Genomic DNA, 20,249 nt, shown 5'->3' on the forward strand with positions numbered 1-20,249 from the left:
GCACCGGGGGTGGATGAGATCCGCCCTGAGTACCTCAAGTCTCTGGATGTTGTGGGGCTGTCTTGGCTGACACGCCTCTGCAACATCGCGTGGCGGTCGGGGACAGTGCCTCTGGGATGGCAGACCGGGGTGGTGGTACCTCTTTTTAAGAAGGGGGACCGGAGGGTGTGTTCTAACTACAGGGGGATCACACTTCTCAGCCTCCCTGGGAAAGTCTATGCCAGGGTACTGGAGAGGAGAATACGGCCGATAGTGGAACCTCGGATTCAGGAGGAACAGTGCGGTTTTCGTCCGGGACGTGGAACACTGGACCAGCTCTATACTCTCTACAGGGTGCTGGAGGGTTCATGGGAGTTTGCCCAACCAGTCCACATGTGCTTTGTGGATTTGGAGAAGGCATTCGACTGTGTCCCTCGCGGCAGCCTGTGGAGGGTGCTCCGGGAGTATGGGGTCCGGGGTCCTTTGCTAAGGGCTGTCCGGTCCCTGTATGACCGAAGCAGGAGCTTGGTTCGCATTGCCGGTAGTAAGTCAGACTTCTTCCCGGTGCATGTTGGACTCCGGCAGGGCTGCCCTTTGACGCCGGTTCTGTTCATAGTTTTTATGGACAGAATTTCTAGGCGCAGCCAGGGGCCGGAGGGTGTCCGGTTTGGGGACCACGCGATTTGATCTCTGCTTTTTGCGGATGATGTTGTCGTGTTGGCCCCTTCACACCAGGACCTTCAGTATGCACTGGGACGGTTTGCAGCCGAGTGTGAAGCGGCTGGGATGAAAATCAGCACCTCCAAATCCGAAGCCATGGTCCTCAGTCGGAAAAGGGTGGCTTGCTCACTTCAGGTTGGTGGAGATATCCTTCCTCAAGTAGAGGAATTTAAGTATCTTGGGGTTTTGTTCACGAGTGAGGGAAGGATGGAACGGGAGATTGACAGACGGATCGGTGCAGCTTCTGCAGTAATGCGGTCGATGTACCGGTCTGTTGTGGTGAAGAAGGAGCTGAGCCGTAAGGCAAAGCTCTCGATTTACCGGTCAATCTACGTTCCTACTCTCACCTATGGTCATGAGCTTTGGGTCATGACCGAAAGGCAAGATCCCGGTCATACAGTCGGCCGAAATGAGCTTTCTCCGCAGGGTGGCTGGGCGATCCCTTAAGGATAGGGTGAGAAGCTCGGTCACTCGGGAGGAGCTCAGAGTAGAGCCGCTGCTCCCCACATCGAGGGGTCAGCTGAGGTGGCTCGGGCATCTGTTCCGGATGCCTCCTGGACGCCTTCCTGGGGAGGTGTTCCGGGCACGTCCCACTGGGAGGAGACCCCGGGGAAGACCTAGGACACGCTGGAGAGACTATGTCTCCCGGCTGGCCTGGGAACGCCTCTGTGTCCCCCCGGAAGAGCTGGAGGAAGTGTCTAGGGAGAGGGAAGTTTGGGCATCTCTGCTTAAACTGCTGCCCCCGCGACCCGGCCCCGGATAAGCGGAAGAAGATGGATGGATGGAACATGGCTTAGCAATCACCTCTATTAAATATCAAAATAAGATTAAACATTAAAAATGGGGGGAGATGTTCAGCACATCTATCTTCTGTTAAGTTTACAACATCAAATAAAAGCTAAAAGAAAGAACTACAAGAAGGCATGTCGAATAATTTTACTTGGATGGATTTTTTTCCTCCTATTTTATAAAGAAAAGTGATTGATTTATGGAATTTCACTCTGATATCCAAAGGCAGAAAAAAGAATAACATGAAACATGTACACAGAGCAGACAATGACAGATTATATTAAAAACTATGCATGTTTATTAATAAGTTAATCAGTCAACATAAATTCTATTATCCATACATAAACATATAAAACAGGTTGGAGTGTGATATTAACAGAGTCCCGAGTAACATGGCAAAATCCACTTTCTGAAGACCTCTTTGGTCACTTTTATTTCACTTCAGGCATATTTTAGAACAGTTTTAATTTTAGTTCTGCCATGTGAAGATGAGAAGCTGCCTCATTTACCATTAAAAAGTCCAAAACTATTAAGAACAATAATGACACTATGACTACTTCAATAAAAAAAATATTTTATGTTACAAAATGCATATCATCAACACTGCTCTACACATTGGCTTTGGTGGCATAATTTTACCTTTGACCTTAAATAAATGTACAAGTACTTCCCTTTTAGAAGCCCAAGAAAATGTCTTCTGGACTGATCTCAGAGACATTTCTGACTCAACACAAAGTTTCTTCAGAACTGATTAAACAAGAATCTTCCACGCGACACCCCTGTTTTATGTCAGCGCAAATGTGACAGGCTGTGTGAACCATTTCCTTCGCCGCTACTCCTTAAAGCTCACACTTCTGAAACGTGAAGTTAAACACGGGTTATTTTAAATCGTACAAGCATGGTTATGAATATCACACAAGAAATGATGTCTGCTGCAGTTTCCCAAGGCAATCCTCACTTTTCTGACGTCTTGTCTACGGAGCGCTCTGGTGTGCGGAGGATGGAGCGCTCAGGAGAAGCAGGACGGGGACTGAGAGAGGTGCTGAGAGGAGAAGAGCTTCGCAGTGAAGAGAAAGATAAGCCCTGTCTGCGCATTTCCTGCACAGCTCTCTCCCTACCACAGAAAAACACTTACACACATTAATCAACATTTCACAAACCAACATAGCAAGATCATAGCAGGCACATACACAAAAAACCTCTAAATACATTTGAAGTTCTTTCAATACTGAAATATATTTACTAAAATATTTGAGTGTCATTAAAATATTTTATTTTAACTCATCCAGACTGATTAAACTCATTATTTGCCTGATTCAGACTGATGCTTATTAGGGTTTTGTGCCTTTAACAACATGCTCATCTTTTATTTGTCTATGTTCATGGAAGACTATGTAGTAGATTCTGGATAAATTGAGAATCACAATTTTTTGCTTTTAAAACGATTCTGAACAGACAACTTAAAAAACAACATGTAATTTACTAAAAGTTCTGACAAATTTTAATTGCTGCAGTCTATTTAAAATGTTTAATGAATCTGTGAATACAAAAAAAAATTGTTTGAATGAATATTTCAATGACTCACTCATTAATACTTCATTGCTTCATTACTGGATGAATCAGCTTTTTTTTAGATGAATCTCTTGAATGATTAAATGACAAATACGTTTTTTAGCAGCACTGTTGCCACCTGGTGGCGTAGTGATGTAATCGACACCACTCTATTACTCTTATTTACTCTAATTTAATCACTTCCGTAGACATCAGGGTTTATAGAGCTAAGTGTGACCCCAGTTCTTTTGTGATAATAGGAATATTTGTAACAGAAATAAAGATACTGAGGTTGAAAACACTGAAGCTGTTTTCTACTAATAGATGACAACTGCTCTCTCTGGCTCAGCGGCAGAGCCCACGGAGATTTGAACGGTCCGCTGTGATTTTGTCAAAGGTTTAATAGACACACAATAGTTGTCATTTAGGAATGACATTGTGTGGGTGTTTGAATCGAGACTGCATTCTATTAACGATTAACCGTACAGCTCTATCATGTAGACTATTCCAAATTGTCCGATGATGGTAAGAAAGTTCAGTAGTTTTAGTAATAAAGCCTGGGTCTCACCTTTCAAAGCGCTCAGTGGTCAGCTGTCTCTTGAGGATGTCCATTTCTGTCTGTAGCTGAGACACTTTTCCACGCAGCTGAGAAACCTCTCTGGCATGACCAACCCTACGAATACACACATTTAATTTGAACAAAAATTTGTTATAACTAGTATTGCTTTTTAACTGTGCTGGAGAGCATTTCTTCATCTGTATCTGATTGATGTCTGTTTATTTCACATGCTGCTATCAGTGATCACCATGGCAACTATACACTTGCACTAGGCAACACTATTGAGAAACTGCTTGTTTGGAGGAAAGCAACATTCAATGGACTCTTTATGCAGCCTTAAAGAGGACACAGTCCTCAGTGTATCCCATAAACAAATGCTTTACACAGTTACCCTGTATAACAGACTCTAACAGGAAACAATAAAAAATGTGATATACATTGGCAGAATTACAATACACATTGTATAATTTATATATACACATACATTTATAGCCCCCTGATATGTTAGAGCGCTGTCAGTTAAAAACAAACATGTAGTTTGCTCCCCTCTAAATGACCGGGTGCGGCTTGTTTGCCTCCATCTGTTCTTTTTCCCAATAATCCCTCCTTCAGTTTTCTGGACAACTTGTTTACAGAAGCTCCGTGGTCTCTATTTTTCAAATGCATTTTGCACGACTGTAAATGCATTTTGCACGACTGCGTGGCAAAGTAATTTGATTAAATGAAATACATTTTCTCATATGTGTTAACTCGTTATTTCATCTGACTCCATAAATGAAAAAGGTTTAATGATATCTGTACATCTTTAAGTGTGAGAGAGTGTTTGACTATTCTTTTTAACTCTTTACTGAAAATAATGTCGATTAGAATAAAATCAAATGTTTACAATTTATTATGTCAGGTAAATGTATCACGCCAATTGCATAATTTGTTCAAAGATAATAGATTCAAACATCAAATGCTCTGGAATAAAGAGAGAATACCCTGACATTATAAAATACGTGATACGAAGTGTTTTCCTTACACTTCGCATCACGGGCTAGTCTTAGTTACAGAATTGCCCCGAGCCTCTCATTACATTTCATCATATAGACAGACCAATGCAGAAACCTCTTTTCAAATGTAAACATGAGTTCACAGTGGGAATTTACATTAATCACCATACCAGACTTACTGGGGGCAGAAGTTGATTTACATGGAAACATTTGCTAACAATGGGAATTTGTTTTGAGTTTACACCTTCTGTGACCTGGAGACCATTTTCCTTTGTGTGTGAATTATCTCTAAACTTTTAAATACCTTATTACCTTTTGGTTTACTTCTTTGAGAATGAGACATTTGTACCAGTTGCACTGAGACATTACAAATGATATCAAACATGTGAAATACTGTATGATAATTATTCACATTAACCCATATAGATTTTTGGGTGAATTTAAGGTGATCTCAGCATGAGAGCACAAGAGAGAAATTCAAATGTTGATTTCCTTTGTTTTCTCAGAGAGTTGCCTCTCTTCCAGTTCTTCCAGTTTCTCCAGTCTTACAGTTTGACTAAGATTTTTTTATTTCTTTTTGAAACAAGATACTTTTATTCAGCAAGGATGCATTAAATAAACCTAAATGGACAGTAAATACATTTATAATGTTAAAAAAAGATTTCATAAATGCTGAAAAGACATATAAATGCTGTTCTTTTGAACTTTCTATTCATCAAAGAATCTTAAATGTATCATGGTTTCCACAAAGATATTAAGCAGCACAACTGATTTTAACATTAACTACAATAAATATGTTTCTTGAGCACCAAATCAGCATATCAGAATGATTTCTGAAGGATCATGTGACACTGAAGACTGGAGTGATGATGCTGAAAATTCTTTGCATCATTACATTTTAAAATATATTAAAGTTGAAAATAATTATTTGAAGTATTTAAAAAATATGACTGTTTCTAATCAATTAAATTCAGCTTTGGTGAGAATAAGAGACTTATCAAGATTAAAAAATCTTACGAACTAACTTTTCATCGGTACTGTAATAGTAACAAAAAAATTATAAATGGCTCTTTTGCTCATTGTTTTTCCACTTACGTTTTGCTGTCAGCGAGAACGAGGCGGTCCTTCAGCACTTTGAGCTCAGACTCTTTCTCGCTGGCACTCAGGTGCGTCTGAAACTCCTTCTGTCGATTGGTGGTGAGCAGAGTCTCAAGATTGCGTACCGTCAGATGCTCACTGGCCAGCTGCTTTTTCAGAAGCTCTGTCTCAGAGCGCACATCCTCCAGTTCACCAGTCACCTGAGATTGATGTTAAAAGGTTGGTTAGTTTGTCGTACATTCGCTCATTTCTAAAGATGTAGTTGACAGAGAATGGTGTGTGTGTGAGTCTTACTCTTTCCAGCTCCATGCTCTTAGCCGTCAGCTGGCGAATGGTGAGATCTTTGCTGGAGTCGAGCTTCACGCACAGTTCTCTGACAGAGGCCAGATCTGCCAACACTGAGTCTTTCTCGGCTCGAGCCGCCTGGACCTCCTCTTCCAAACGAGACATTGCCCGTGCCAGCGATGACACCTGAGCTTCGTATGCTTGCACAGCGTTCAAGTGCTGAGAGAAAACACAGGTGATGAGGCAATGGAAAACATTGAGTGTACGTTTTAGGGATGGGCATTTTTCAAAAATATTGCATTTGAATATTCGGGCTCATAAAAATCGAATATTCGAATATTTAAATGACGTTTAACAAAAAAAGACGTTATTTTTTTAACGTTTTTTTTAAGTTTTTGTCACCATTTCTGAACAAGCTTACGATTAGGCAATATACACAAGCTTACAATATATGTTAAAATTTTCGTTTAGTTGAAAACAAAAAATATAAAGTACATTAGCATTAAAGCTCAAGCAGCGCGAACGGAAAAAAAACGCCTAATAAAGCAGACTGCGTAGTTATCGCACACAACGTATTATGCACTCGAGTCAGCATATGATTATCGTGTTTATATTGTCTCACATTTATGTTGAGAAAAACAATAACATCCACATGCTTCGAGTGAGAAAATGCGCTGTGCTGACAGATGTTTCAGAGACACAAAGATAATGGTGTTCTAAGCGAAGTTTCTAACAGCACTTTGCGTTTTCTGTTTTTAAACTGGTCTCCCTCAACGAAACTTGAAGGAAGTATATGTCTCAAAATAATTTTGCTATCAGATAAGTTATCATCTCGGATCACGCGGGGTCCAGCTGTGCTTATCAGTCGTGAATGCAGTGATGAGCAGCTGTCTTTCCTCATTCGACTGCTGTTTCGATTTCATATGATTTCTCATTGTGGTGATGATATTATAACTCAGATTCATTAATTAATTTGATCAAAAGTTTTGTATATTGTGTAAGATCATTTAGTAAGATCATTTTCAAATAATTCCAAACTTCGTGAGGCAGACAACAACATTATGTGGTCAAATACAAACAACTGAATCAAATACAAACAAACAACACGATCCACAGCGCCACCCAGTGCATTTAATCATAACTGTGCATTTAATCGTAGTTAGTGCTTGGGATTTATCATGGATTCACTGCATTTACGGGCACCAAAGCAACGTAGTAAAATTCATGGTAAAATTCGAATAGTCTTTTATTTTTCAAATAATAATTACAGATCGAATATTCGCGTACACCCCTAGTACATTTACATGACAACGATGTACTAAAAAACGGAAACGTTTTTCACGTACAGACGGCAACTTTGTCAAAACGATCCTCATTCACATGGATCAACGGAAACGACTAAAAAAGTTGTATTATGCTGCCAGGCCAGTAGATGGCGATGTCACAAACCCCTTGATGGTGGTGCCTATAGACTAAACACCTAATATGCATGACGTCCCAGTTTTCACAAATTCGCACTCACAATAAAACTATCATTTTGGCAATCGTTTTGACAAACTAGCACTTTGAAACCCATTTTAAAAGTTTTTCAGGCCTCCAAAACGCCACTGTCGTGTAAATGAATGGCCAAAACGCATAAAAGGTTTTCTGTTTTTAGTTGAAAATGGTGTACTCCTCATGCTCAGTCACTTGTACCTCCTGTATCTCTCTGTCCTGCAGTGAGACTCTTTCTCTGAGGTGTCTGCGCTCTGTGTCGGATGAGAGCAGCTCCAGTCTAATAGAGTTGTTTAGCCCTTCAGCCTGCTGCAGCTTCAGCTCTTTATCCTCTGAATCAGTGTGGATGGTTCGAAAACGCTCCAGCATGTCCCTGTTATCCTGTTCCTATACACAACATGGATAAAACAGTGTCAGTGCAAAAATAAACTGCACATTAAAGTAGTTGCTAAAAGACTACATATGCATTTGATCTGCATTGATATTAAATTTAATTTAATTCTGCATTTAGCTGAACGTTTGCTTCTTTTCCAATTAGTATTTTTACTTATATAAATTTTTCCATGAAAATAAGTTTGGGATCAAACAATAATTGGTGGCCACCATGGACCCCCGTTGAGGATCCCTAAACAGTTAAACATAAACCTTGATTGAACAATGGCACCTTTAATCAAATTGCTTTTGTCAATGTTTTATAAAAGCAATAAGCCATTTAATTCTGTGTACTAAAATTATTTTACCATAGGTAAAGAGGTTTTAAGATACATATTTTAAGTTTAACTGAGAAAATTACTGTAATGCACCTTTTATGGCTCATTAACATACTCGGTTTGTTTTTATATAAAAACATAAAATGTATTTATCTATATATACATTTTATATTTTAATTATAAAAATTTGATCACATAAAAAGGGAATATTGACATGATTTCTGTCTTTTCAATTTGCTGGACTGTTTTTCCATCGATCTCTCACCTTGGCAGCCATCAGGCTTTCTATCCGCGCCACCTCAGAGATGTACGAGTGAACTCTGAGCTTCAATTCATCCCTCTCGTTCAGAGCTTCCTGCATCTCTGCGTGCACAGCCTGGAGAAAGGGACACAAGAATGTGAGCATGTGAGATGTTTACTGGTCACAGATGTCACGTCAACAGGAGTGGGTTTACATTTACCATCTGGAGGGTACTTAAGGTTTGGTCTACCTGATCACATTTAGAAAATAATGCTGATCCTATGAAATTTTAACAATTACAATTGGGTTTCAGTGCTACACGCTTGAACCCATAAAAATGTGAAGCAGAGGTCTACTGGTGTGTACCTGGTTTTCTCTGGTCATGGTGGCCAGATCATCCTGTAACCTGCGGTTCTCTCTCAGCGCGACCTCTCTGTCTCGACTAACCACTGAAAGTTCCTCTTGTGATTGGTCCAGCTGTCTGCGCATGCTAGCGATTTCCCTCTCTCGACTGCTCAACGCCCCCTTCAGCTGACTGAAATACATGTCATACAAGACTCTGAAGGCCTTCTATTCCTTTCCAAAAATGCAGAAACATCCCATCATTCTGAGAACATACATTTTATCGCTCTCAACAGAAAACAGACACTTACTCCAAAGAGTTCTCCAACTCTGTGACTGTTAGCCGGACTTCCAACAGAGTCTTTTCCTGTAGATCAAAACTAACTTTTTAAAGCAGTACCACAAAAATGTTCAACAATTTTCTCAATGCAACTAGTTATCTCCTCTTCAAATATTACCAAACAGGGCTGTAATAAGATTTGTGCTGAGTATCAGCAGTACCTTCCTGTGGATCTCCTCCTGTAGCAGCACCACACTCTCAGTCTTCTGGTCCACATCGTCCTGCAGGGAGTCTTTCTCTCGGTCTAGAGATGCTATTGTCCTCTGCAGAGTCGCAACCTCATCTTTCTGAGATGATCCATGTCTACTCAGATCAGCTGAACAGTAAACGCATCATATATAATCTTCTTTCTACATAACACATTTTACGTCATATACATTTACATCTATACAGTAAAATGTTGCATGATTTCACACCAGAACCAGTGAAATTTAAATAAGTATTCAATTTAAACAATGGTATGTTGCCTTCAAGCATTTCTTAGTTATGTAAACATTGCTTTTACCTTTTCAATTATTTAGATAAACACCCAGTAATAACAGGAAAAAATAGGGTAACACTTTATTTTACAGTGTCCTTGTTACATGTACTTACTATAATAATAACAACAGTAAATTACGCATAATTACAAGCAACTAAACCATACCTGTATTAGTAGTACAAGTTAATCATTAATATTGCTCAGTGCTTATTTATACAATTACACTGTAACAAGGACACTAATGAAGTAAATAATGTGTAACCTAAATTAGTATTGGCTTAGTACTGAAGTAACGTTACTTCTGACACCCCTTATACAGATATTCAAGAGAATAAACAGAAGAGACAGAATAGCTTATTTGCATAAAGATGTGCATTTGAATAAATTAGAAGAGTGCAACACTGTAATAAATACACGCACTGATTTTCTCTTCTAGTTTGTGGATCTGTTGGTGAGCTGCCTGCAGTTCATTGGTCTTCACAGATAATCTGTGCTGAACATCTGAGAGAGACTGCTCCATCTGTTCCTGCAGAAGCCTAAACGCACACACACAAACATATTCTGGGTGGCACATATTTAAGCACAAGCACAACAGGCAGAAACGTCCGTCTACAGCAGTGGTACAGAAACACACACAGACCTGAGCGCACTGCTCTCAACTCTGTGATGTGTGGCCTCCTCTACGTTCTGCACCAGCACTGCTGACTGAGTCTTCAGCTCCTTCTCAACAGCAACACGACACTCCTTCAGCACAGCAACCTGAGTGCGCAGATCAGCCTTCTCTCTCTCTAGCTACACACACACAGTAATGCACCTCATTATGATATATTTAGATGGGTTTATGCCACCTAAAACTAACCTCACATTTAGGGCAAATTCATAAGTGAGCATTACTTTGCCCTATCAACAAAGAGAGACAGACCACTTTGAAGGATGAATGTGCATATTTTACACCCTAGATGAATTTATATATTACTGTCCGAAAGTAACGTTGCATCAAAATTCATGTTTATAGCTCTTAAGATTGATGCAAATTAAACTTTTGTGTCAAATATTGTCTTTAAGTTTATTTCAACACGCTTTTTTTGTGTGCCGTTCGAGAAAAGCAAGCAAAAAACATGAAAACACTAATAATCTGCTAATAATATACTAATATACTTGGGTGCATGAGAGCAATTGAAAGTTTAAAAATCTTCAGCTCTCGAAATGAATTAGAAGAACATTCAGTATCACATGATCATAAACGGCAAAATATTTCCTTGTAGTGACCTTCAAATGTACAGTTCACAAAGTGTCTTTTAGAAGCAACATTCAGGGGGATTTAGATGCTCACATTCATTTGGAACAATCCTACAAGAAGCAACAGCAGTGTTTCCAGCAGTGCCCTTTAAGGGCACAAAAGCGACATTTGGGGCTGACATGACTAAACACACTGGTAATGTTTGTGAAACTATAAACAGTTCATGCACTATTAGTGTTGTACCATCTCAATGGTGTTCTCCAGGTCGAGAATCCTGAACTGCTCCTGTTCTCGGTCTGTTAGAGATGAGCTTTGGGCAACCTGCAAAGAGAGAAAAGAAAAAAAAACACCGGCAGCTTTATCTTGGCAACTCTTCTCTTAACACACAGCTATACCACTCACCCAACAAGTGCAGTACAGTCTAGAAGTGCTTTGAACTAACAACTCAAACCAAAGAAAATTGCTTGTCCATAATTTGCAGCAATTTATGGTCTTCTAAAATAATAATTTGGACACACACACACACACACACACACACACACACACACACACACACACACACACACACACACACACACACACACAGCGGTTTGGGCTGCGGAGAGATTGTGAGATTGTGGTTGGGTCTCAGCAGCAGGAGGGATGTAGAGGTCAGTAAGCAGGGCTGAGTTGAGTGGGGGACGGAGGGGGGTGGCTCTGGGACGCAAGAATCACTGTCTTCATGTTTTTTATCATTTACGTCCGTGTTATGGAAATCATTATGAACAGCAGCTACGCTAATTATTTTCCCTTTTTGCTTTTCTGCTGTTATCTCGGGACGCGAATACCGAGAAAAACGGCGTTCGTCAGCTCCAGTTTGTATCCAGCCTTTCACGGAGACTTCAGATACCCCAATCACAAAGCCTGTGAAGAGACGACTCAACACCGGCGATATGGACCCTCTATGGTGGACGGCACTGATCCTCAACAACTCGTCTCAACACCGGCGTGATTACTTGGACTTCCAAAAGATGGAAATGGATAAATATTCTAAATGTTCCGATCCAATCTGACTTGTAATGCTGCCCGAATCATAAATCATGCACTGTTCCTTCATTGGCCAGAGGAGAACTGGCCCTCCGACTGAGTCTGGTTTCTCCCAAGGTTTTTTTCTCCATTCTGTCACCTGATGGAGTTTTGGTTCCTTGCCACTGTTGCCTTGTCTTTTGGCTTGCTTAGTTGGGGACATTTAATATTCAATAATACTATTGATCTGCCTTACTTAAGGTGGACGTTGACGCAATTTTCTTTTAGAAACAAACTCTGTTATATTATTTTCATGTTATCACTGTGAAGCTGCTTTGATACAATCTGTATTGTAAAAAGCGCTATATAAATAAAGGTGACTTGACTTGACTTGACACACACCTTGAGTCTGTCTCTAAGCATGTCTCTCTCAGCAGTGACTCTCTGTAGTTCAGCTTCAGTCTGTTCCCTGTCGTCTCTGAACCTGTGCTGGAGTTTAGAGGACTCAAGCTCTCCTTGGACACGCCTCAGCACCTCCTGAGTCTATATTTAAAACACATGAACAAATATTCTCAAAGAAAAAAGCTAGATGTGTATCTTAACTTAAAGGGATACTTAACCAAAAAATGTATTATCTGTTATCATTTACTCATTCCAAACATGTTTGACTTTCTTCAGATGAACACAAACGTAGATTTTTAGAAAAATAATCCATCTGTGAGTCCATATAATGCAAGTGGATAGGTTTCATTATGTGCATAAGTTGACACTCCAAAAACCACGCAAAAAGCACAACAGTAATTCATACTACCCCAATGGATGAATTGATGTCTTCTGAAGCAAACTTTTTAAACTTTAAATTATCAAAAATTCCAGTCAAGTTATTCATGAGTTCACACTTTAACGTAAAATGTCAGCACGTTGTGAAGCTCACACAAAAAGTGGAGCTTCACACATGCTAATGTTTATGTCAAGCTTGAACTCAAGAATGAGCGTGAGAGATAGTAAATTCTGAAATAATGGGTGGAGTAAAACAAAATGATGTGTACATGAAGAAGCTTCTGACATCCTGGTTTCAGACAGCAAAGAGATGAAAACCTTTGCAGGTAAGCAGGTGGTGTTTCACCTGCTGGTACTGTGAGCTGAGCTGGTCTCTCTCTGCAGTCAGTAGTTTAACTCTGGTCTGGATGTCCTCTATGTGTTTCTCAAAGCCCAGCAGCACTGACTGTAGCTCATCCCTCTCCTTCACTACACGTGAGAGCTCTGAATCACCATCTCTCTAGAAATACAAAAATAGTCAGTTTCCCAGCCAAGTTTGACCCAATCATGTACAATTTTGTTATTTTGGTAACTAATTTTAATAATTTAAATAAGTGTCTTAAATAGTCAACAATCCATAAAATGACCACAGAAAAAGATAATCTTCAGCCTTGTTGCAAAATCATTCAAAAAAGTAATAAGTAAATTATGTATGCATATTGCATACAAATGTAAATAAATGTTTATTAAAATATTGTAATTATATTAATTATAATTGATTGTAATATATTTTCATATTTAAATATTAGAAAAGGTATATACTAGCATGCTGCTGCATTATGAGTGCAGAACTTGCAGGCATTATTAAAACTGTACAATCTGAAATTCAGGCCCTGCTTAAACCATGTATCATCACTGCAATTAGAGAAGTAATTGTCAGCTCCCACCTTTTCATGCCAGCTGCCTCTTTCTCTGGGGCTCCTCCCCCTGCCTGGACTAGGGGTGTGGGTTTTGTCTGTCCTGCCCCTAACCAGACGGTACCGCTCCACTTCCTGTTTATAATAATTCCTTTCCTCCTCTAAACTTTTCACAAAGGCATCTAGACGGGATGGAGAGTGATCCTTGCCACACATCCCATGCCTTGCACGCATTCGCTCTAATTCTAGAATCATCTCCTTATCTGAAACAAATACAGCACTAAAATTAAACAGGTGAATGACAAACCTTATATCACTTTACCCGCAACTAATACATAAAGAGGAGTGTTACATCTCACCAGCCTGTGTCATTGCTTCTACTTTGTCCTGAAGTCTCTTTTTGTCTTCCTCCTGAAAGTTTATCAGTCCCTCCATCTTGTCATTCTGTTCTTGAAGATCAAGTAGTTGATCCCTCAGACGGTCTTTCACGTGATCTCCATCTGCCATATCCTGCAACAAATCATTGCAAACTTTAGACGTTTGACTGAGTCTAATGAACCGTAACAACGCATTACTACTAGATATTGGCATGAGTAATCTGTGAGAAAAAACTTTGTCTGCTGAAGGAAAATGACGTAATATAATTTTGTCATTGAATCTCTCACCTAAGTCAGTTATGACGGATGTTCCATGTAAGCTCCAGGTGATGCAAATGTTTTTTAATTGGTCATTCTTTTCTTTCTTTTTTTTGTAACAATAATAAATATAGTTTATTATTGTTGTTTTGTCATTATTTATTAATTGTATTATTATTGCTCGTTTAAAAAAAAAAAATCTGGGTTTCTGAAGCAAAATACTGATGTTATTTACATGTCATCTTTGTATAACTTAATTTTAATTTTCAGATAAACATTTTCAGATGTGTGTTAAGATTATTCTTACAGGCCAGTAATAAAGAGTGGGACATCTGAAAGGATAATAAACATGCACTCCAACAGAAAGACATTCCTAAATATTTAAACCATCCATGTAATGTCAGGCCAGACAGGATAAATGTGCTGTTCTGAAGCAGATGGTTAATTTAACAGCTCATTTCACATGCTGCTTTTTGGACAGTGAACCCATGCACATACCCGTCTCAGTGTAGAGATGACCTCCTCCAGATCCTCTAGCTCCCGCTGTTGACGCTGAATCTCTTTCTAGAAACAGAGATATAGTCAGTATCACTACATAAAGCTAAATATTTAAAAATTTCAAATAAGAATGAATACATTAAGACAATATAAATAAAAACGACTAGAATTTAAATATACGCTGCAAATGTTTTTCCCCCCACATATAAAATATAGATATCAAAAAAAAATAAGATACCATACATAAATAAGATATCACAGTCTCTGTGTCTGCCCAAGGCTCGGTTTCCCAAAAGCATCGTGAGCTACAGTAAGTTGATCGTAGAGAACATTGGTGGCAATGGTCTCCATGATCAATTTGGGCTCACAATGCTTTTGGGAAAGGCAGCCCTAGGCTCTTTACGCAATGAAATAAAACAAAAAACATTAACAGAAAAACAGCTAAAATTGAAAATTAATTATATATCAATATATTAGCAAAAACACAGTTTGCTAATCCATACAGTTTCATTCCTACTCACACATTAAGAGTAACACTGAGGCTTAATTTATTTACTTCAATTTTTTTTTTTTTTTTTACAAGTATAGACCCTGCTGAGATCACCTTGGCCTCTTGCAACTCCATGTCAGCAGTCTCCAGAACCATCTCTTTGTCTTTCTCTAGCTGCTGGGCGAGCTGGTCTATTTGAGTGAGCTCCTGACACAGCTCTTGATTTCGAGTGCTCAGGTCAGCCACCTCACTAGACACTGTCTTCTTCCTCTGCTGCAGTCCGTCAATTCTCTGCTCCAGGGATCTGTTGGTTTCCTGCAGATACTCTATCTGAAAAAGGAAATTAGTTATTATCAGAGAGGGGCGGGGTTAACGTCAACCCGGAAATAAACACCTGCAAACAGCAGGAGGTAATGGACAGGTCTGAATTAGGGTTGTCAATGCTTTCAATATAATTACCAACAAAGTGTAAACATGCTGTAAATAAGAGATTCATTGTACAATTAAGACAGCTTTTTATTATAATGGTCGTTTTTTGCTAGAGTGCAGAATTCAGTGAGCCTGCGCTTTAGAAATTGATAGCATTAGTGATTATAAAGGGAAGGGTCTTCTCTTGCTTTCTGTTTATTACCCATTCACAATCTGAATACAAGTTTAGTTTTTCTTGCTGCTAAGTACAGTACAGTTTGAGGATTGTGAACTATTTAAATTCGCAATTGAATCAGAAGCTGATAACCAATGGACGTGACAAAACGGCACAACATTTTATGACGTACTTATTTCAATCGTTTTTTCTCTGGTACCAAAACTGGTACCAAGAACTGCAAAATTTTATTGATATTGGTACCCAGGGCCGTAGTTAGGGTGGCGGGAATGATGTCCGCCTCGGTTAAAATAGAGTTAGATTGGGTGGTCACAGTCAGGTAACATGCCTAACAAGATAAAATAAACAAAATTATCAGATGGATATTCAGTTTACCTGTAGGTTCAAATGAGCAATAAGTTTTTCATTGCTGATGTTTTGAGCCTCTAGAGAGATGACATCATTAGGTCGACCACCATCCAGAGCTCGATTCAGACGCTCAATCTCTTTATCTCGGTCTTCCACCTGGCCAGAGCACAAAGTACATTTGTAAGGGTTAATATTATGAATACATTTACACTGTTAATATATGATAAATAAATAACAGAGATAATATTATTTTTTAGTAATAACCTCTCATTAGTGCACATATTTGTGGGCTCTTGAAGGTCGTCTCAAATAAAAAGGACTCTAAGCTCTACTTTAAATATAACCACTAACACTGTCACTCTCCCTAAACAATCAAGTAGTGGCTTAAGCAAAACCATTTGCTCCCTGAAATATTAAAACAGTGCCTAAGAAAAAGTAATCAGACTATACACAGTAATTGAATTTGTGAAATATAGGTGTGAGCACAGCACACTTACCTGTGTGTTGAGATGCTTGATTCCAGCATGCGCTCTCTCCAGGTCAAGCTTGAGCTGTGCCACTTCCTTTTGGAGCTCCTGGATTCTAAACACAAAGATTCAATGTTTTTTTTAATTATTATAAAAACTGTAAAAATTATTTTTAACTAATGTTTTTACTTTAACAAACACAAGTATATTAATTTTTAAATGTCTATATCATGTTAATAATGTGTTTTAACTGGGCAAGGCTGTCAAAATGAATATGTTAACTCGAGCAATTAATTGTTTTAAATGTTGCTAATAAATATATTATATAAATATGATGCTTTTTTCGTTACTTAAAAAACAGACCAAATGTGTTACCTACAAATGCATTAATTACAAAATAATCTTTTATTGTAATTCCGTTTTGTTTTCTTCCCTCGCACCTGTCATCAGCCACCTGAAGAAGGTCAGCGATATAGGGATCATCTGGTAGTGCCAGAGATGGAGGGATGGGGCCACCGGAGGGAGGGAGGAGTTCATCTATCTGCATCCGCTGGCGTCTAAATGGGATTGATCGCTTCTTCCCTCCTATTTAAATGTATTCATTGACCATGAAATGTTCTATTAGCAGTATAAACAGACAAAAGTGAATACCATAGCTGAAACGTTAAATAAAACATATCAACCAACCTGGTGTCTGAACAACAGCTTGCATGTTCTTCTCCTGGAGCTGTAGGATACGCTCCGTCTTGGCTTTGCAGTCCTTCTCAAGGGACCGAACTTTGTGCACATACTGATTATTGAGGAATTTTAGATCTGATGTTTCATGGTCCAGTTTCCTGATATACACCTTCAGCTCTGCTGACGAACAATAATGGTTACAAATAACCATTCCATGTGATTAAAAAAAGATTTGAGGCATTAAACCTAATCTGTACCCCTGCTGATCCGATCCTTCTCCTCTCTTAGTTTCAAAAGCCCAAGGTGCAACTCGTTGTTTTCTCTGACTATCCGGGCATTTTCAGCTTTATACGGCTCCAGAAGAGCATCCACATTCCGACTCTCCTTTTCTGTTTTTCCTGCAGCAAGCTTGGCATTCCTGAGACTTTCAGTGGTGTGGACCAGGTCACTGAGAAATAAATGAAAACAGATTGATAATGCTTCTGTCAGATCATGATTCACATATTATATACATTTGCAAAATGTCTCATGTTTCATTATCATGAAGACTATTTCCAGCAATTAACTAAAGTTAACGTGTCACATATACAGATATGCTAGCAAAAATAAATTGTGCCAGAGCTAGTGAAAAGAATAAAGGCAGGGGAAGAGTAAATCTGAACTACAGGCTCAGAAGATAAAAATCTTTATTGGTGGATAGTATAATACTGCACAATGTAGAGAGAATTCACCTGAAGATCTTCTCAACCAATGGCAGACTCTCAATGGCCAGAGGTTGTCTGTAGCCCAGCTGATCTAAACGCTTCCGCAGACTGACGAACTTCCGCTCTGCGCTGGTCGTCATGGTCGTTCAACACAAATACACGCTGCGCTCTACACACACAACGATTCACATGACAACAACCGAGCCAGCAACCTTCCTAATGAATGGGATATTGAAACACTTGATCTATTGTTGAACTTTTAAGATTTAGTAAGGTTCAAATGCTAGTTAAAACTGCCAGATTATAATTAGTGACTTTTCAGAACCACTGAGAGCTTCAAAACAGTCAAGACAACAAACCGCTCTGTGGCAGCTAGACCCTATAAAACCCCAAAACAGACTTTATTTTGTCGGCTGCCAACCTAGACAGCACTTTTGGGTGTGTTGCTAACTGTCTAACGTTAGGTAAGTAACGTAAGGCAGCTCACTAGGTTTTAAAACACGACCATAGAGTTACAATGGTCAATTTAATATTACCTTAAATAAATACAAAAATTCTCAATTTTCACAAAACATACTTACGTTACTCCGACGCTTGATGTTGTTTACGTAAACTGTCAGTCTGTCTTCAGAGGGCAGTTGGCTGTATTAACGTTAGCTTCAGTCTTCATTCTGCAGCATATCTGGCAAAAAAGTACGTTAAAGCTTTTTTCCTCAGGGGCAACACAATAAACGATGCAACAATTAACCCTCCAAAGTCTGCTTTCTGTTTGTTGTTTGGGTATTTCGCCTCAGTGATTTCATTTTGTAAAGCTGTTTGAAGTTAGCTAATCATCAGTGCCTACTGCAGATTTCCTCCCCTCCCCACGGTGAACGGTCTTCCGGTGGCGGTAACACTGTTTGAAAATGGCGCCGAGGAGAAAGCCAAGACCAGTCCTGCTCATTCCCATCAAATTGGAGTCTTTGAAACAGCGCCATTTAGTGGACATTGAGTGGAAATAGCCAATATTATCTGGATAGTTCACCCAAAAATGAAAATTCCCCTTACCCTCAAGTTGTCCCAAACCTGTTTGAATGTCTTTGTTCTGCTGAACACAAAGGAAGATGTTTTGAAGAATGCTTTGTAACCAAACAGTTGTGGGACACCATTGAGCATTTTTTTCCATACTACTATGGAAGTCAATTGAGCCCCACAATAACTGTTTAGAAGTTATACAGAATTATATACAAAATGTATAGGTTTGGAACAACTTGAGGGGGCATAAATGATGACAGAATTTTCATTTTGTTGTTGAACTATAAGTTTAAGGTATAGAGTTAAGGCCTGACATATGAAATAATAGTCAGAAAATCCTTTTTTCAAACGGAAGTTTATTGAACCTTTAGACAACATTTTCAAAAAGTTTGCACTTGTGATTTCTTTTTTGTATCATATTTAATACTTTTATGGCTCAAATAGTATGATATAGGCTAAAGTGAGAATATAGACCTAAACATATAACAATAAATATATAAACAATATAGAAGAAAACAGCTTACAAAATAACCTACAAAATAGAACAATTATTCCAGATATTGTTGTGGTTAAATCAATTATGCTTGTAAATGAACTTCCATGCAAAAAGTGCTTGCCAGTGAAAAGCTGACATTTTAACCAGTAGCAGCAATGGTAGTAATCCGCAAACACGTTCCCCTAACGTTGTTCCCGTTTTCTTTTTGCAACCATAAAAAAACGTTCACAGAACGTTGCAGGGTGCATGGTTATTTTTAAATAAAAGAAAATGGTGCTGAATAAATGTAAAATCTGGGTAACCCCGTTAAACATATCTTAGGCTACATAATGGACAAATGTAATCTAATTTAATCTTCAATTGAATGGTTGATGTGATTGGGTTATTTTTATTAGCTAAACAATACATAAAAACAAGATGTGTTTTGTATAATAGGCTACTAGCCTAATTATAGGCATCCATACATCCATCTTCCATAATAGGCCTACTTTATGGGTAGGCTGGGTCGCGGGGTGTGCTGGATGATTACTGAAAGAGGTTAGGGGAACGTTCAAACGTCTGAGTTTGAACGTTGAAGCAAAGTTAAAATAACGCTAGGGGACCGTACGTTAGAATAACGTTATGCGAACCAAACACTAATGTTCTATTTCTGTTAAGAAAACTTTCCTGGCTAACCAACACACACACACACACACACACACACACACACACACACACACACACACACACACACACACACACACACACACACACAAAAAAAAAAAACAATTCTGGGAACCAAAAACGAACATTCTTCTGTCTTGACTGACC

At 38.9% G+C, this 20,249-nt stretch overlaps 1 protein-coding gene across 4 annotated transcripts; it reads right to left on the reverse strand.

Annotated features, from left to right (window-relative positions):
• Nucleotides 1–1,763: 1,763 nt before the first annotated feature.
• On the reverse strand, nt 1,764–18,803 carry cep135 (centrosomal protein 135). 4 transcript variants are annotated; one of them, XM_077219759.1, is made up of 27 exons: nt 18,511–18,803; nt 17,957–18,098; nt 17,483–17,673; nt 17,235–17,402; nt 16,988–17,132; nt 16,578–16,662; nt 16,108–16,236; nt 15,243–15,458; nt 14,639–14,704; nt 13,865–14,015; nt 13,536–13,768; nt 12,956–13,108; nt 12,232–12,372; nt 11,227–11,319; nt 11,068–11,145; nt 10,225–10,376; nt 10,005–10,120; nt 9,265–9,419; nt 9,075–9,130; nt 8,788–8,956; nt 8,446–8,556; nt 7,672–7,857; nt 5,986–6,195; nt 5,689–5,891; nt 3,608–3,712; nt 2,447–2,602; nt 1,764–2,342 (listed from the first exon to the last, which is right to left on the reverse strand). In XM_077219759.1, exons 2-27 carry the CDS (start codon nt 18,067–18,069, stop codon nt 2,321–2,323), a joined length of 3,603 nt encoding a protein of 1,200 aa, XP_077075874.1. In that variant the 5' UTR covers nt 18,070–18,098; nt 18,511–18,803; the 3' UTR covers nt 1,764–2,320. The 4 variants fall into 4 exon arrangements, with proteins under 4 accessions (XP_077075874.1, XP_077075875.1, XP_077075876.1 ...); XM_077219760.1 differs by having other exon boundaries at nt 18,516–18,643; XM_077219761.1 differs by lacking the exon at nt 11,227–11,319.
• Between the last annotated feature and the right edge of the window lie 1,446 nt (nt 18,804–20,249).

Source organism: Siphateles boraxobius, unplaced genomic scaffold (genome assembly GCF_051911475.1).
Source record: "Siphateles boraxobius isolate OS27281-9 unplaced genomic scaffold, OSU_SipBor_1 8, whole genome shotgun sequence".
Lineage (NCBI taxonomy): Eukaryota > Metazoa > Chordata > Actinopteri > Cypriniformes > Leuciscidae > Siphateles > Siphateles boraxobius.